A 19,096-nucleotide genomic window follows, 5' to 3' on the forward strand; every position below is an offset into this window, starting at 1 on the left:
CTTCATTTGCACCAGATCATCATTTTCACAGGTTAAGGAGGGCCATTGGCTGGGTTGCAGGTATAATTGGTTCTATCGTTGCTGGCGAGCAGCCAGTGAGTACAGTGATCAGTCATGCAGCGTCTCTAATATGGACAATGCTCACTGTGAGATGAACTGAATCAATCACCGGCCTGCAGAGCTGCTGGATAAATTATGACTATAATAGGGGTCAGGATCTTTATAATACATCTGTGATTAGCCATAGTTGAGCGAAGATACTCAACTTAGAGAAAGCATTGTTTCACAGGGCTATAAGTCAAGGACGGTGCTAATGTAGGAAGTTTTATTAATTATAACTTTGGGGATGCAAGCATGAAAGGAGAAATCTGTATTTAAATTATTGCTCCATGAATAATTCCAGAACTGCAAAAACTGTCAACTGTCATCAGCTTTATGTTCTTCTATTTGTTTTACATGGTCAGAGTTGGTGTATTTCACTCTGGCTGTCATTTATCACTTTCAAATAATTAAGCGTATGAAATTTCTCACACGTGTATTATTTTATTCATTTACACTTTTAACTGAGTGTATTACAAATATCACAGTGTACACTGTGATATTATGAACCATTCCTGATTAATTCCCTGACATGCCAAACACCAGTGCTTCAGATTTAGTTTAGTTTAGCTTTGCTTTCCTTCTTTGATAAAACTTCAGAAATATTTAAAGATGTGACTCTAATGCATCCTGGGTGATGAAATCAGGAAGTGCAGTAAAGCATTCAAAGGCAAAGGTAGAATAAGTCAGCAAAGGAAAAGTGGGATAGTCAAGTAGGTGAAGAACGAGGAGGTGAAGGCAAAGGAAAAGGCATATAGCGAGTTGTATTTGAGACAGGACACTAAGGAATGAGAAAAGGACTTGTATTGATTGGGTAGGAAGAGGGATCAAGCTGAAAGGATGTGCAGCAGGTTAAGATGATTAAAAATTGAAATTGAAATGTACTAATGAGTGAAGAGAACATGTTACGTTTCTAGAGGTGGGCGGAGCAAAGAATCTGTCCCGGATGTGCCCGTTAGCGACGTCTAGTAAACAGGAAGTATGATACGAGAAGCGGTTAGTTCAACTGAACTCCAACGAACAATAAATTTACAACACTTTGTTAGAAAATGAAGTACGAAAGGCTTTTGGGCTCTCCCAGAAGTTGCAGTTGTTCTCTGTTGATGGCCTATAATAAGTTTGGCTCCTTTGAGGCCGCTCGGTAGTCGCTAAACTTTGGCTAGCCTGCTGGGTAACTTAGCAGGATTGTTCAGAGGATGTGTTCGTCGACTTTTTTTAGCGAGTTTTCTACGTGTTTAGCCTGATGTCGGTAGCGGTTCCTTGGTTTATTTTGTTAGTTAGCAGACTTTACGCGTAGCGGTGGGACAGCTACATGTCGTCGTTATGGCAGGCAAGGAGCTGAGTCTTATTGACAAGAACATAACAAGGTAAAGTGACCTATTCACAACTAACGTATCAAAATTTACATTACATCAGCCAATAAGGGACTACTATGTACCACTGACGAACCGATTAAGTCTGCCATGAATATTTACCTACTTCTTGACGAGCTTTACGTTACAATTTTAATCTGCTAATAAACGTGATGTTTATAAGGAACAATAAGTCCCCATACAAAGTAAACTATAACTCATTGCTGTGAGAATGACACGTGTGAATAACATTTTGTTGACATCAGTACCATTCTTCAATTGCATAGACCTGATTCTAGATAAGATAAAATAAGGTGATACATTCCTGCGAGTGCAGACAAAGAATGCTGTAAATAATGTTGAATTGCGAAATGAAGTAACACAAATATTTTATTTCTTTAAAGTAAAGCCTAGATAAGTTAAGCACTGTGGGGAAAAGGCCTATATAGGTTATTAGCGTCATCTACTTCATTATCTACTGAATACAGATTTTAAAAAGACTGTATGTTAGGTGGACAAAAGCTTTACTACCAAGAATTCAATATTACTGTCTTGCAATATGCAGAAAAACAAGTGCAAATAAAAAAGGGCTATGTGGTTGTCAGTTTTAAAGTAGTTCTAAATTCCCATGTTCTGTATATAATTTGAACTTTCTGGTCACTGTAATAGGCACACCTTTTCATTGCAGGGTAAGATGCATTTTCTCTTAATTCATTGTGGCAATTCATTGTTAATATTTTGGTCCATATTGAAATGTTGCAGATGTACAGATCCACATCATATCTCCAATATTCTGTTGTTCAGGTCTGGTGACCCTGTATGAACTCTATCCTCAATTTCCTCGAGCCCTACTGGAATGTGATTGGCTGAGTAAATATTTGTGTTTAATAGCAGTAGGACAGGTGTAACTAATACAGTGACTGATGGGTGTATGACAGACTGAAAATCCAAACCCAAAAATATTTTAATAACAGAAACCCATTATCTTAGCTGAAAAGCTGTAACCAGAGGGCTTGACTTTTCTTAATTTATTCGCCGTCAGGACTTGCCAGTTATTCTGTTTGATTTCATGTTTGATTGCTTTTTCAGTTCTCACAGTTTGTGTAAAGACTATAACTCGTGAATATGGAGAGAATAGTAGAAGTACAAGTAGAATCATCAGTCAACTGAGAGACACTTAGGCAACAGAAACTGTATTTGCATAAATGCCATGTTTTTAGTAGTCCACAAGAGGTTGCTTATCAGGAATATTTTCTTTGTAGTAAAATATGAGAATTGTCTTTAATGTCATTGAAAACTGAATACCCTCTAAGTTTTAAACACTTGGATTAAGTTTTTAGAATTTTCAGAGGAGATTTTACATCATTTGAAGTAAACTGTTAAGCAATTGATTAAATAAATTAACAAATTTATTGTTATTGTTATAATAGTCATTAGTTGGTACACATTTACCTTCAGAACATGTACTTATTTGCACAAAGTTTTACCTTCCGCTGTGAATCTGACCTTGTTGCCCTCTTTCTAGCTTGCTAGATATTCCCCTGATACCCACTGTAGCGTCACTTAATCTGCACTGCAATCACATCCCGAGGATCGAGGGCCTGACCTCAGCTTGGCACCTGCGACACTTAGACCTTTCCTCCAATTGCATTTCTAAGATTGAGGGTCTGAGTTCCCTCACTTCCCTGAGGACTTTAAATTTATCCTGCAACTTAATCACCAAGGTTGAAGGTGAGTCTTTAGTCACCATTTAACAGAGATAATAAATGCCTCTGCTCTCTGTGAGTTCTCCAAGTAATAATTCTTTATTAGTGGATCTTGTGTTTACCCTGACATTGCTGTCACTGCTCTATGAGCTGTAAAATCACTCAGTTGTTAATGTCCTCTCCCTTCACTCCAGCACTGAATGGGCTTGTGAATTTAACGAGATTAAACTTGTCCTACAATCAGATAAATGATCTCAGCGGTGAGTTGAATTTTGCCTGAACAGTGTTTTCTTTTTCTGCACCCAAATGAGAATGCTAACAAGTGAATGATGCTTCAATGCTGTCAATTCTTCATGCCTTCATTAGGCTTGTTGTATCTCCATGGCACGGAGTACAAGCTGAAACACCTCAGTCTCCATAGCAACTACCTGGACAGCATTGATCACCTCCTGCAGTGCCTTCTGGGAATACAAGGGTTAAGAGAGGTGACTTTAAGTCAGGATGGCAGAGACAACCCTGTCTGTAGGTCACCAGGTAGGAAACCTTAACACTCATAGACAGGAGCCCTGTTCACATCTATAACAAAAAACTGGTACTTAACGATATTCAGAGGGTGAACAGTGATTGTAGAAATACAGATTTAAAATGCAGAGAGAACGGAAGCAACAAACAAGCCAGAAGCTTTGTGATATGTATTCAATATCTTATCTGAACCACAAGGCCAGCAGACACTTCAGCTGATAGAGCCACTACTGTATTGGAGTGCAGTTGTATCAAGCAGCTGATTGATGTGATAGCTGTACATGTTGACCTATCAGATGTGTAAATGCACTGGCCTGATGTAGGAGAACCAAACAAGAAGGCTTATGTTTGTTGGGATGGAATTTTCATTAAAACACAACGCATTGAAAACATGGTTTATCTAAAAGGGCATTAGCTCAGCATTGAAAGTCATTGTACTTGTATATTTGAGCTGTTTCCCTCTGAATTCATTTGTTTCTGTTCCTTTCATTTTTAGTATGAACCTGTAGCTATACTGAATGTGTAATAACATACGCCCAGCAAGTGCAGCAATACGTTTTCACTGACATCAATGTAAATGGCTATATTAGAGCAGCGCCCTAATGGTGCGTGTGAGACTTGCTCCTCAAGCGGAAAAATATACCAGTCTTCCATATATTTATTTTTTACGCAATTTGTTCAGTCTTTTTTGCATTTAAAAAAATGTTTGCGTGTGTGTGTATGTGTTTTTTAATGGAACCAGCAGTATACAGGAAATGACTTTGGGACTTATTTTGCCAATAGGAGCTCACTGTTGCAAAGTAAATTTGTCCCTTAAGTAGTGATAAAACTGTAGTCTGTAATTCAGACTAAATTAGCTTACTCATATTGCATACATTCAGTATCAAATTTAAAGTTTTAAATATCTACAAATGCTGTGTTGTCATTGTTGTCCAAGTGTATGTTAGTTAGCTAGATGAAACATATCTTGTGGAAGCTTTTGTAGGTGCTTTTTCAGGTGTTACAACAGTGGGGTGAGCTAGTTGAGGTTGGTCTGATCCCAGCTTGTGTCCCACAAGGAATTGTCCATAAATCCACCCTCGTAATTGAAAGCCACATAGTTGCTCTCTCTGTGGTTTTGGCAGCTGATTTAATGGTCCTCCTTTTGTCAGCGGGATCACCTGCCTTTCCTTCGGCACGCATTAACTTGACATGCTTTCAATTTCCTCATCCATATGATGTTCCCAGAGTACTATTATTTCCAGCATAATCACTTCCTTGGTGAATGTGGACACAGTGGTCACGTCTGGCTGCAGTTTTGATATTATAATCTGGACTGAGAACTTCGGCTGCTTAACCAAGGCGGTAGTTTCAGCTTAGGGGCGAGATTTCTCTCCAATTCTTATAAAGGTGATAGTCATTGCCAGATGGTTGCATCTGGTGTTTCTAAAAGCATTTACCTTGAAGACCTGGTCATGGCACCAGCAATAGTGCTTGCCTCTAAAGGCTTTTGGACAGCTATTGAAAAGATGCTCGTTGGAACACCTTCCAGAGCAAAGAGGGCAGGGAGGTGTCTCTCTGTGGCGAGGTTTTCTAGAGTGGATAGGACATCAAATACACCTTGGACAAAGAAGTCCAGTCTCTCCTAACGCCTTAGGTCATTGTTTTGAGTAAGAAAAGCATCTGGCAAGCTGCTTGGTAGCTGTTCATTCTTTGTTTAAGAACATCCCAAATTCACCTTTTGTCAGGCATTTTGCATGTATCACATAATGATGTAGATGAAAGACTGGACTGTCAACAAGGTGTTTGCTAAGTAGCAAAGAATGGATATAAATTCAGAAGAATAGGGGAAGAAAAACTCCCTTTGACACTTTGCAGACATTTAACATGTACCAACAAAGTCCTATAACACACTGAAGGAATGGAAAAATCCCAGGAAACATAATGGAGGGCACTTAAATGGAATGGCAACCATCTAATCTCAGAAGTCAGTGAGAAATCATCACATCAGCTACTATGAAAGATTATTATTGTTATTATTATTATTGTAAGATGTTCATTTTGTAATAATACTCTGTTAGTTGTGCTTTATGGTTGTGTCTCTGTTGTGTGCTCCTGGGCAGAGTTAGGCTAACTTCAGATTTGTGCGTAGTTTTGTAAGAAGGAAGACTAGAGTGCAGATGGGACTCCAGGGGGTATGATATTTTGGCTTTATTGATGGAGATAAGCACTAATGAGGTTTCCTGTTGTGGTGAACCAAAGACTATGATGTGATGTTTACTGCAGACTGGCTGTGGTAACAAGGCCAGGGTCTCTGATGGCAGGGGTGAGAGGAGATGAAAAGATGAAAAGTTGGAATTGTAACTTTGTTCCAGGTCTTCCAGGATCGCTTCTTTGGATTACACTTTATTTTGAGCATTTCCGCATCAAATGCGAGTATGTCAGTTCGCTGAATTTGCAAAAAGCAAAAGTTTGTTGTACGTTATCCAATTACAGAAAAAAATAGGTCGATACATAAATTATATATATATAAAAAAGATAAACAATTTAATTCATATTTTCCAACTGCAGTTGGATCAAACTTTAATAATAGCACCCAGCATATCAGCTATGAACAGCAGTTTTAGAGGATATTTTTTCCAATTTTGCAGAATAACTGATTTAAAACTCCCCCTGTAATGAAAGTCCAGTGAATATCAGTCAAACTGACAGCCGCTATTAGTAATGACTGTGATCTTTTAATCTCTTTGTTTATCTTATATTTGGCTTCTTCATTAATTGGATTGGCTGCAGTTAAATTAATGTAAAAAGCTTTTCAGTGATCCTTTGCACCCATTATCCATATCTTCCAGTTAATGATTAATTCACAGCACTAGTTGTTGAAGGCGTCTCTTTTCATGTTGTTAAATACGAGAAGGCACTCTTGCAACTCTTGCTGTCTGTATGTGTAGATATACTTGCATAAGTTGTGCTCACTACCTATTAAATAGGGTACATCAGTAGTGCATATGAAGGTGACACACAAAGGTTATTCATTCAGAATGAATTATTTGATCTTTCATGAAGGTCATATGCACCACTGATGTGACATTACTGAATAAGAGACTCATGGCAATCAGGCAGCTCTAGCCTCGACAGGTTTCTCTGATACACCTGCGTTCCTATCTTACTGCAGGTTACAGGGAGATTGTTTTGCGGTCACTGCCGCAGGTCTCTGTTCTGGATGGCCTAAACCGACTGGGAAACCGATCACCTCAAAGTCTCAGTAGTCTCTGTGATATCCCCGGTCTAGAAGATTACGTGGACCTTCTACTCTCATCTGACACAAGTCACAATGAACCGGTAATTTTTTATGCTAAGCTACTATCAATTCCAGTGTAGTTCTTTTATTTGTTTAGATATACTCACCATGCTTTAGGGACTTTTGTTATTAAATCCTGTTTTATTTGACCGGAAAGTCTCTCGCCATGTGTTTGCTTTTTTGCAACTGACACAAACATAAAGTTATTTCCCAACAATTAATTTACAGCTTTCATAACGCAACAGAATGTGAGACGCACGAGAACAAGAAAGTTGTAGAACAGTTTCCACTTATTGTATGAGTGATGCTCAACTGCCTGATAGGCAGCATATCAAAATCCTGCGCTCCTGATACAAAAGAAAGAAGAACCGAGAATTTTATTGTCATACACACCACAAATAACTGTGGGTATGTTGAGCAATGAGGTTCTTACTTTTCGGGTTCACTACACACAAATAAATAAATAAAATATAATAATAGATTAATAAGCACAGAAAAAATTTAATAAATAAAGCACGTACTATTTACAGAAGAGTAGAGGGTGGTTAGTTATGCAAAAACACAAATTCCATCTATCCCATCAGCTGTCGTAGGGCAGGATGCAGTGTACAGGTCACCAGTCCATCAGAGAACACACAGACAACCATTCACATCTTTACCTTTGTCCAATTTAAAGTCAACAATAAATGCACCTCTTTGTACCGTCGGAGGAAATCGGTTCACCCGGAGAAACCTCACACAAACACTTTGTATTAACCTAAGACAAAATATCATAATTACACAGCTTTGCTTATAGAAGACCTAATTATGTAGGTCTGCTTCGCTGCAACGAGGAATATCATCGAGCCAAATAGATTTCCCGGTTGTCACTGAATTATTGGAACATAATGAATTTATGTATACTGGGATGATGAAAGTTTGGTTGCTTTACAATATACTACTTTGCATATTCATTGCACCAGATGGCAGTTTCTGTCTGTTTTTCTACAGGAAAACAAACTGCAGTAGAAGCCATTTTTCTTGCTGTTATTAACTCTTTTCTGTCTCTGCAATGAAGTCCTGTAAATACATTATAATTCGAAACCACACTTTTGCATTTGGAAACTCTGAAATAAAAGTGAAAGTTTCCTTTGCAGGTCAGAGGCGATGCTCCTCTCACCACACCCCGCATTGACCAGCTGCTGACCCAGTTTCGTCAGAGAGGTGCTACCTCAGAAGTAATCACAGACCCAGTCACACAACCAGAACCTCCGCGCACACAGCCGGTTCGCTCCACTGTGACTGATAAAGGAGACCCCGTTAATGAAGAGCGCATCAGGAAACTGGAGCACCAGATGTCCCAGCTCATCCAGCAGGTGTACACCTTTTTGAAGATCAATTTTTTGCGCATATGTGCCTTGTTGTTTTTTTTTCTTTTGCTTTTTGGCTTTTTTAAAAATAATGATAGTAGGAAAAGGTGGGAAAGAAAAAGTTGTACTAAATGTTAATGTAATTGATGTTCTCTTAATCTACTGCACTTTGAAGTTATTTGTTCAATATAAATTATTCATGGCGATATTTTGAAGTCATCTTTACATAAATTAATTTTTGCACATTTGGCTCTTAAATGGTGATTTATCCCCAAATAAAGTAGTGTGCAAAACTCCTAAATCACCCCTCTGCTCTTTATATTTTGCTTATAATGAGCCAGGCTTTCTTGTCATTTTTACCCCTCCCAGCTGTAAGTAGCCTATCTGTTGAACACAGTGGAGGCTCTATCATGGTTTCGGGCAGGATTTCGGCCACTGATGTTGGGGATCTTGTCCCCAAAAAAGTATATTCATATTTGATCCACCATCTGAAAAGAGTCTGATCACAGCTTCAAACTGTAAAAACTCTGTTTTTGCCTTATGTGCCATTTGTGTTAACTGATGTTGGTGCACCTATTTCCCACTTTTTTATATTTCCTAGAAAAATATAAGGAACCGGGGGGTGACAAAAAAAACCTTTAAGTATTTCTTTGTTATTTACCCAGAACCCTGCAGATAATAAATCCAGAAGATCTGCCCATTCTGTGATGATGGTACGGAAAGCCAAGCGGGACACAGACCGCACTTCAGAAAGTGAATATGACAGCGGGAAGGAAAACAGGAGGCAAACGAGAATTCCCAAATACCATGACAGCGTAACATCGTCGACAACCACCAAAGAGACCAAGAGATCAGAGAGGTGATTCTGCACCAAAAGAGATTTCTGGTGTCATGTTAGCTGCTTTGAAATGCCATCATGTTTATATTTGGACTCCCTGATTTTGTTATAGCAGCTGAGATCCAACTTAGCAAAGCCTAAAACTTGATGAACCTAAACTATGTGAAGACATTTTCAGCACTGGTGGGCACTACATCAAAATCAGAGAGTGTACCTCTAAGCAATGATAATCACATTCATACATTCACCAAACAATATGCAGCAATGGGTTTTTCCATATTGTTCATCATGCATCAACTTAATATTATCAGGTATCTTGATTAGGGAAAATCCTTTTACCTCCCACTTGAGAGGGGGTGATAAATTTTCCTCAGAGAGATGATATGTTATAGACGTTTCTCCTCTCTGTTAGAAATTACCGCCGGCAGCTCACTCGCATGATTAATGGCCACGCTTCTCTGGTCAACCCCCTCATCTTACTTCATCATCCACTAATGACATGTGCTTAAGATTCAGAAATTTAACTTAAGTAATCTCACAATAGCCCTCATCAAAAAAAGGTTACTTTGAAATATTACTTCAAAATTCAAAGTTGTTCAGACTTTGCTTCCCTATAAAACTCAGTAAATCTTCTGCTTTGACCTTTGTTTAGCCAGACATTAGCTGGAGGGTTGTTTAGAATCTATTTTACAGCCAGTTTAATACTTGTGATTTGTTTTATGTGCAGCGATCAGGAGAATCATAAACGGAGGGTTTCAAAGTCTGCCGTTGGATCCAGGACGAAGGCTGGTAGCACAGGGAGTGCAGAGGCAGTGAAGCCAACAAGGAAAGGACCTTTGAGAGCAGCTAAGGCCTCAGGCGATATGAAAACCAGATCCACTGAAGAGGAGGAAACCTACAGGGTACACGATGGACGGGTCACCTAGCTGCTTCTGTTTTTATTGAGTGACTGTAAAATAGAAACGGTTCTGTCCCCATTCAAAAAGAGAGTAAATTGGTGTGTTTGCAGAAACATTTGTGTAAATAAAAAAATGCAGGAATAGAATAAATGGATAATGCTTTTAGAAGGTGACAGCAGAAATAGGACCACAGTAAACAGAAGGTTTTTCATGTTTTGCTCTTTGTTTCTGAGAGCTTTGTTTCAGTAACATTGACTTTATCTTTGTGATGTCAATAACTTCTTTGTGGTAACTTTGTTAAATTATGCGCAAAATAGAGTTCAAGCCAGTAGTCCATCATCTGTTTGGTTATTTAATTTCAGTACATTTAATGAAACTCTTGGCTTTTTGTTGTGATAAGAAAACATTCGTTTCCTTTCCACAAAGAAAGTTTCTATTTTTTCAATCATTTATTCAACAAAAATATCAACAGATCCAACATTCTTCTGTCAAAGTAACAGAACAAACTTCTTGTAGGCATTTCATGTAGTTCTCTACAAGTCTCTTACATTAGTTTGCTGATATTATTTGACAACCTCCATGCAAAATTCATTCTATTGCAAGAGATTAATGATTTGTCATACTTATACTGTGTGCTTCAAATGCCCCCAACATCTGAAATGATTTAAATCTGTGCTTCTTGTTCTTTGTCTGCCATTCTTTATCCTGCTGACGGGTCCACTTTTACTTCAACGTTTGGACAAATGCTCGTCTGTTATCTTCAAGCAGAATTCACAGTTCAATCAATTCCTGCAAACTCCCCAATCCTGAGGCAACAAAGCAACACCAGTCATAATATTTCTACAGTCATAATTCACAGACTCTTTCAGGGTCTCTTCCTGAAAAACTGTGATTCATATGCATCGATAATATCTGCTGCCACTGTGGCCAAACAACTCTTTTATTTGATCTGCCCGTTCAGAGCATTTTTTTTTTTTTAAAAAGCAACAAAAAAAAAAGCAGTGTCATGTCCTCCATGTTTATTGGCAGATGGTAGTTGTTCTTTAATGTTTTTTTGGACAGCACAGGCTTTTGTTTCTGGCACATATCCCATGCAGTAATTTCTAATATTGGATTTATCCTCAAAGCAGATGTAACACGAGAGAAAAATGGTGGAAATATCTTTTATTCCTAATAATATTTTTTGAGGAGTACTCACTTGTTTATACAGGAGGGTAAAAATCCTCAATGTTGCTTTCATTGTTCCTACAAAAACAACGAGATGCTTTAAATAAAACTGTAAAAAGCACTTGAGCTGTAAGAATAAATTGGTATTTCAACTTAAAGAAAAAATAATGACTTTTTTTTTTCTTTTAAGCGTTCAGTGTGTGTTTACTCTGGGAATTCATGCTTTGTGTATGTGTTCTGCTCAGACGATTGTGGAGGAGCGTGACCAGGAACGGGAAAGACGCTGGAAGGCAGAACAAGCTGTGAGAAAGCTAACAGAGGAGCTCAAGTGCCTGCAGACCAAGGTCAGCGAGGAAAAGGACCTTCAGAGCATGGCCCTGCACACTACAGACAGGTAAGAGGGAGGCACATTTACCGTGGACGCCTCTCATCACAAACCTCCACTTGAATCTGTTAGGCAGCTCTAAAGCAGATATCATGCTGGTAAAAAAAGCGATAATTGATCTCTTCTCTGTGGATTTTAGTTGTCAGCTTCATAATGGATCCTCATCTGTTTCTACTCTCTTCATCTTTTGTATTGGCTCTCTTGAGACCAAGGCCTGCTGCGTGTCTCATTGTTGAACAATGAGTATCTATACCACCATTAAAATGTCTCACTATCACGGTGCCATAGTCTCTTTAGAAATCATGCTCACATTTTGGCTCCATTACACCAAAAACCTTTCAAGTATGCCTGCAGTTGTCTGCGATAATAAAGCTATTTAGTATAAAGATCATTAAGCGACGCAGCCATCCTGATTATATACCTAACGTTTAAATTTCCAGAGGCTTTGATTAAATATTCCTATCTCTGCTGCCACAAGGCCATTTTACTTCTGCTCTGTACGGTCTTCGCTGGCACCACATCCTGCTTAGATAAATCTGCATTATGGTTGTAATTAGAGGCCCGATGACGCGCATATGTCAGCAGTATTACACAAATCAATCTTAACTGTCACTTTCTAATGACACTGAACACGGCTGTTACTGTTGCCGTCCATGCTCAGCGAGAGACAGATTACAGTGACTCATCAAAGCACATTTTAATAGTGGACTACTGTGCGTGAGCTGCTTCTACTGTTTTATAGTTTCTTAGTTGTCCCCTGTGTGCCTCATTTCCATTTCTACTTCCATTGTCTCTCCCATGAGATAAGATTTTGACTATACTATAGCGTTAGAGTTCTTCAATTTCAAAAGCTATCACATATTTGACACTATGGAAGGACAGCCAAGGGCATCACAGAATTGGGGAGTGCTTTCTGGTACCAATTTCTATATAAAGTGAAAAGAGAAATTCAGGGTATTACCGCGGCTTCCCTTGGACACCCTTATCGTATTTTTCTCCCCGTCCAGACTGAAAGAATTGCTGCTGAAAGAGCGATCGGGGCACTCTGAGCTGCAGGCTCGTGTTGAGGAGCTGGAGGGGAGGTGTCGATCCCTAACCCAGCAGCTGGAGCAGGCCCGCAGCTGTGAGGAGCAGCACAAAACTGCACTGCATAGACTGGAGGAAAGCGTTTCCCACGGAGAGGCGCTTAGGGCTCACCAGCAGGCTGAAGAGGTACAGATGTTCGCTTATTTCAATAAATTTCAGCAATTTCCTAATGTTGTAAACCTCAACATCTGGCAATAAACCCCATTCTGATTCTGATTCTGATTATTTCCCCTAGAACAAATCATGTTGATAAAGATAAGGTATATTCAGTCAGGCGGTGCTAATCGATGCTCGACATACAGTTTTTCTCCCATCAAAGCAAGTTTATCACACTGCTTCTGCTACATTCGATTACCTGCCGCTGAGCTCCCCTTATCGCTCTAATTTTTGATTGTAACGACGCATTAGTTCACTGATCCAGCCTGGAGTGAATACATTCAGATAGATAAAAGGATTCAGTACAGAGAGGTCATTCAGCTCTGACAGGCTGGTATAAAACATGTGCTGACCTTCCTCAGATAAAAAGGCAACAGGAGCTGCAGAACAAGGCAGCAGCTCTGAAGAGAGAGTTGGACATCCAGAGAGCGTCAGTACGACAGCACAAAGACAAACTGCAGCAGCTGCATGAACTGCTGGCAGCCAGGGAACAAGAGCACAGGTACATCTAAGAAGAAGAACCCCTGCTAAATATAAAGTTCATCTTTAGATGCCATGGAAACCATTTCTGTAAAAGAGTTGCTTCTGATGAGCAGTGTGATCCTAGATAAATGCAACATTTTCTCATAAATTTTGAAATATTCTAAAATGCTTAGAAATCTGGAAAAGTTTTATTATTGCTTATTTGTCATGAATCCCCCAAGGTACCCGATTTAATGCCAAGTTTCAAGGGGTTCTAATATCTAAGGTTGTTTAATTTAGAAATTTGCATCTAAATTAAATATTGGATGCAAATGCAAAAAAAGATGCAAATGCAAAAACAGATTACAATAAGCAGTTACATGCCTTTAGAGTTTCTGTTGAGGACACAGTCTCCATTTAAAGAGGCGTTTATCCTCGTTTGCTTCATTCTTCCTACAGAAAACAACTAGAGTTGCGGTTACAACCCGGTGGGGCAGATTTTCATGATGCTGTGGCGAAGGAAGTGGCATCAGTGGAAGAAAGGCACAGCCACAGGGAGGCGGAGCTGCAGGAGAAGCTGGCAGAGGGCAGGAAACAGTACACTGCTCTGGAGGACGAGTTCCGCATGGCGCTAACCATTGAGGCTGCTCGCTTCTCTGAGGTCTGCTAAAAGATGGACCCCTGCCATCCAGATGGCCTATAATCACTGTAATGTTGCCCTGAATTTTACACTACAATCTCTGAGCAGTCCAGCTGATAAATGATTACTTTGAACACTAAAAAGTGAAATGATTGAACTTGATTTCACCCAGTTGGGAGAGACTTGGCTGATGGGGGTTTTTCAGCACGATGGGGAAAACTGGTATTGAATTAGGATATTTTGCCTCTGGACAAGTAGTCTTTGATTGCCACATGGACAGAAGCTTACAAAAGGATTGGGCTCGAATCAATTCAGAATGTTCAAAAATGTAATCTCATTTTTGATTGCTACTGCTTGCACAAATTTCTGCTCTTAGTCACCCAAACTTGTGACCTTTGAGAAAAGTGTGAAAAAGATATTGCGGGGCACGTGTTTCTGTAAAGCCATGGCTCTGAAACTGTTCTGACCGATTAAAGTGTCAGGTAATGCTCGGACCTACGCTTTGGTTAACTCCCAAGATTTCTTATTAACATTCAGTTCCACACTCTCACTTTTTTCTGTAGGTAAAGGAGGCGTGTGATCAGATGACTGCAGAGCTGATGGAACTCAAGGCAACCCTGGCCCAGTCCCAAGAGAGGGAGAGGAAATCAGGCTCTCTAGTGCAGGAGCTCACTGCTATGGTCAAAGAACAGAAGAGCCGCATCTCTGAGCTCATCAAAGCCAAGAGAGACGCTGTCACTGATCTAAAGGTGTGCAGCATTGCAGTAAGAGAGGGAGATGTGGGTGATTTTTATTCCAGCATTTCAACTGGATTTGAGCCCAGATTGCAGGATTTAAAATATTGAAATATGACTTCATGTGAGATAGCATGGGCACAGATTCATCAGTCACTGCCTTTTCAAAAACATGTTAACCCTGGTCCTGTAGGAGACTGACTACTTTGAGACATCATGAATACTGAATGGTCCAGCTGCCTTCCCATCTGCCATCCATGACAGATGGCCATTGATCATTAATACTGTCTGTCTCTCTCTGCCAGAGCCGTCTGCATTCCTTGGAAGCAGAGGTAGGACAGGACCGGCGTCTTGGCCTGCAGCTAGAGTTGCTTAAGAAAGATAAGGCTAGAGTGTTGTCTCAGCTCATGGCTCAGGAGTCGGTGATAGACGGCCTCAAGGTAGAGAGGAAGATTTGGGGCCAGGAGCTCGCTCAGCAAGGTGGGAAAAATTCAGGAGAGTACTTGTTTTGCACCTTGAGTCTGCCCTGCAGTGCACAGAAAAAGCTGATAATGCAGTTTTAGCTGTTTATTGGCAATCAGTGGTGCGGGTCCTCCCTGGAGCCAATCTAATGCACTGACTTGTGCTTAACTCGTAAAATTTTGGAGATTTCCACCTTAGAGGTAATTTAAAAAGAGGCTCAATACAGTACGTGCTGATTTACATTTTTATCAGGTAAAAGTCTGCCATCTAGTGGTTATAGCCCAGATGCACAATTAGAAAACACCGGGCCAGCTTTCTTTTTTATATCCCTCTTAACGTTTGTCTTCCACATGTGTTTACATAGAGAGTTAAAGCGACATTTTGATGGGTTATTCTTTTCCAGGAGCGTCTTTGGCTCAGGACCGTGGTCGTTTAGAGGCCAGGATAGAGGTGCTGAGTGCTGAGTTGGAGGCTCAAAGGAAACAGAATGAGAAGGACAATGATACTCTTAGAATCAAAGCCAAAATCATGGACGACCAGACAGAAACCATTCGCAGACTCAAAGAGGTAGGTTGAGAACTTGTTTTACTCAAGCCAGAGGGCTCAAACTCCAAGCTAAACAACAACAAAACAAAACTTTTGTGTTTTAACCGTCATTGTTGTGCTTTGTAATCATTTATGCATTTATTCATATTATCATGCAGTTTCTCATTATCAGTCACTGCTTTGTAGTCCTTGCAGGAGCGTGATGATCAGATCCGAAGGCTGAAGGAGGAGGCAGCAAAGGCTCAGAAGAGGCTTCAAGAGCAGCTGGAGGAGGAAACAACCCAGCAGGCTGAACTGAAAGAGCGAGTGGAACATCTGAGCCTGCGCAAGGAGGAACTGAAGCAGCAGCTGGAAGACAAGGAGGCAGAGCTCGAGCAGGTCAAAAGAGTTTACAGGCAAGTACCCCAGCATAACCACAAAAAGGAAAAGGGCCTGCTTTAGGCAGAGTACTTTCTGACATTTTAGGGTAACAATTGTGTTTAAATCAAACAAGTTCCAATGTTAGTGGTGCTACTGACCCGAAGATGATCAGACATTAAAGCTTTAAGCTGTTTCTAAACCAGTATGTTTTATGCTTTGTGTCTTTCATCTTTTTAGTGAATCCACTAAGAAGTGGCAGGAGAAGGCAGACTTGCTCACTCGGCTGGAGAGCCAGGTGAAGCGTATGAAGGAGAACTTTGATTCCAGGGAGTGCTTGCTGCTGGAAGAAAGAGAAAAGGCAACAGAAGCACACAGGTATGTTAAATATCAAGTTATTCTCTCCCGGTTGTTCAGAGACTGCCCTTATCAGGGACTTTCAGTGATACTTTTGCACTGCTGCTGGTTCATTCTCTTGGGTCAGGCATGTTGAAATGCATTTTATGTGCCTTTCTTTGTGTCTAGAGTGCTGTTGTTTGGTTTCTATCATTGATTGTTGTGTGTTTGATGTTTGCCTGCCTGCTGGGAAGAACTCAGAAGAAAGATGATATATAGCTTTGTAGATTTTGCACCAGTAAGAAGTAGTTTTTAACAAAGCCCTTATGAAACTGTAACGTTATGGTACTTAAAAAGTCTCAGATGTCATATCAGGATTAGGAAAGTGTTTGAGTCTTTTCCCCATAAAGCAAGGCAAGGTGAATGCTTTTGTTGTAAATAAATGATCACATAAGGCTGCACTTCCTGTGTTAGTACTTTATACCTGTGGCCCTTCACCATCAAAAACGCAGACATGTATTTTTCCCAAGGCAGCATTTGGAGAGCATCCAAAGTACCACTCCTTACGCAACCTGTCACGTTTGTGTTGGTCTGTTCCGCAGAGCTGCACTAGAGAAATTACACTGCGTGGACGATGCTTTCCGTCGACAGCTGGAGTCCGTCCAGGCTGCCCATCAAGCTGAGCTTCTGGGACTTGCTAATGAAAAACACCAAAAGATAGAAGAGGCCAATCAGAAGGTAAAATGTGGGCAGCTTTCCCACAAATGTTTTTTTCTCCAAAGTGGAAGAAAGAAACTGGTATGTCTTGGTATGAGAAAGGGGAACGCAAGCGTTGGTTTGCCTCCTCTGTGACAGTTCAAAAATAAGGTGTAAGAGAGGCTGCAACGGAAGCATTTCGTAACAGACTTTAGTCGCTTGCTTCACTGTTGGATTCATAATTCATTATAAATTATGGGGAAGATTCAGTCACTGAAAAACTGAAATTCTTCTCATACTGTAACGGTTTGTTGTTATGCAACAGTTGATGACATTCATCACTTTTTCTGGTCAAAATAAAAGTGACTGTGACAACGTTAGATTAAAAAATAATGACGAGGAAAATGTTTTAAAGTAAAGCATGTTTTCTTTTGTCATACCTCCAGTCAAGGGGTGGGTTTTCTTCAGAGGGCTATGTTGTCTAACATAAAGTAAGTAAAGTGCTGCACTTTGATGTAAACGTGGTACACACAGCATTGAATGATAGTCCACAGATTTTTGTACACATTACAAATAAGAATGGGACCTCAGTCCAAAAACCAAGAAGTGAGCTTGTGCAACATAGTTTTGTTCTGCATTACATCTTTGAAGTAGTGCTGAATGACAATAAAGTAAATCTTGACACCCCCCCAGAAAAATATGAGTAAAAAGTGCTGTAGTGCACAGAAAAGCTTTGTTTGTGTGGCACACATTCATTTGGAGTCTTACTGAATGGTATTATTGGGGGCAATTGTGGCTCAAGAGTTGGCAGTTCGTCTTGTAATCAGAAGGTTGCCGTTTCGAGCCCCGGACAGTCTCGGTCGTTGTGTCCTTGGGATGTGGCTGCAATGTAGCTTGCCATCACCAGTGTGTGAATGTGTGTGTGAATGGGTCGGTCACTGAATATAGTGTAAAGCGCTTTGGGGTCCATAGGGACTAAGTAAAGCACTATACAGGCCATTTACCATTTACAGATGTATTAGACTTAATCATCTCAACATAAAATATACATAATAGATAAAATTGATACATAAAATATGCCATTTCCTTTTTTTGTTGGATTGTTTATTTGTCCTTTTAAGACACCCAGGGCTGGGTTGAGATGGTTCAGCGACCAGTTCTGGCCCTCTGGTCATATGTTGCCAATGTGTGCTCTGGTCATAGCCTGGTTTTAATTGCATTTTACCCATCAAGACATGGTTAATAAAATACTAGTTAACATACAAATGTTTTGAAAAGCAGTTTGTGTTTCTGCTGCTGATGTTGTCTGTCTGTGCTTCTTCCTCAGGTATTTGAAGTGGAGGAGGAGATGCGGCAGCTCCTGGAGGAGACAGAAACTAACAAGAGAATCATGGAAGAGAAAATGAAACGTCTCAGCAGTGTACTAAAAGACTTTTAACAAATAACGGGGTTGTTTTTGTATTTTTGTTTTAGAATAAGTTCTATTTTAGTACTGTATTATTTATTCAATAAATTCTTCTTTGATCTTATTTTTGTTTTCTGTTTCTAACCAGAGACCACAAAAGGCTAATGAGACATAATGATTTAACAGTTTGTGGTTAGTTCAGATAGAAAGAAGCTAAATTGTGTTCTCAAATACAGAGTTACATTAAGAACAATCATAACTACTCCAGTTCTGAGTAAACACAGGAAAGCACAAAACTGACTGCTTTAATGTTATGTCACTACGTTATGCAAACCTGCAGTTTTATTTAAGGCTGAAATGGTTATTAAATTACAGCTTTGTGGTCTAACTGCTCCAAGATAGGCAGGTAAACAGAAATTAATTCAGAAGGTTTTCCTTTCATTTAAAATTAAGAAATACAACCTTAATTCCAAAAAGTTTGGGTGCTGTGATGAATGTAAACAAAAACAGAATGCAATTTTTTGCACATCTCATAAAGCCATATTGTAGTCATAATAGAAAAAATAAAATACATTAATTGTTTTAAGTGAAAAGATATAATATTTTAAGAAATAAAAAA

At 39.7% G+C, this 19,096-nt stretch overlaps 1 protein-coding gene across 1 annotated transcript; it reads left to right on the forward strand.

The window, feature by feature from the left end:
- Positions 1-1,054: 1,054 nt before the first annotated feature.
- lrrcc1 (leucine rich repeat and coiled-coil centrosomal protein 1) lies at positions 1,055-18,514 on the forward strand. Its single transcript, XM_005729150.1, has 19 exons — positions 1,055-1,466; positions 2,977-3,182; positions 3,352-3,417; positions 3,524-3,691; positions 6,834-7,000; positions 8,096-8,314; positions 8,974-9,167; positions 9,874-10,048; positions 11,458-11,606; positions 12,605-12,809; positions 13,202-13,341; positions 13,761-13,962; positions 14,505-14,690; positions 14,981-15,155; positions 15,541-15,704; positions 15,870-16,078; positions 16,281-16,418; positions 16,979-17,114; positions 18,400-18,514. The coding sequence occupies exons 1-19, from the start codon at positions 1,423-1,425 to the stop codon at positions 18,508-18,510; spliced, it is 3,054 nt and encodes a 1,017-aa protein (XP_005729207.1). The 5' UTR covers positions 1,055-1,422; the 3' UTR covers positions 18,511-18,514.
- Positions 18,515-19,096: the final 582 nt, after the last annotated feature.

The sequence above is a fragment of the Pundamilia nyererei genome, unplaced genomic scaffold, assembly GCF_000239375.1.
Source record: "Pundamilia nyererei isolate P.nyererei 1_Seehausen unplaced genomic scaffold, PunNye1.0 scaffold00031, whole genome shotgun sequence".
Taxonomy (NCBI): domain Eukaryota; kingdom Metazoa; phylum Chordata; class Actinopteri; order Cichliformes; family Cichlidae; genus Pundamilia; species Pundamilia nyererei.

Excerpts from the sequence above, each read along its gene's own strand:
- lrrcc1 (XM_005729150.1), top strand. The coding sequence starts at position 1,423 with ATGGCAGGCAAGGAGCTGAGTCTTATTGACAAGAACATAACAAG. Across the intron at positions 7,001-8,095 it reads ACACAAGTCACAATGAACCG|GTCAGAGGCGATGCTCCTCT; the intron begins GTAATTTTTTAT and ends TTTCCTTTGCAG. Across the intron at positions 16,079-16,280 it reads CAGGTCAAAAGAGTTTACAG|TGAATCCACTAAGAAGTGGC; the intron begins GCAAGTACCCCA and ends TCATCTTTTTAG.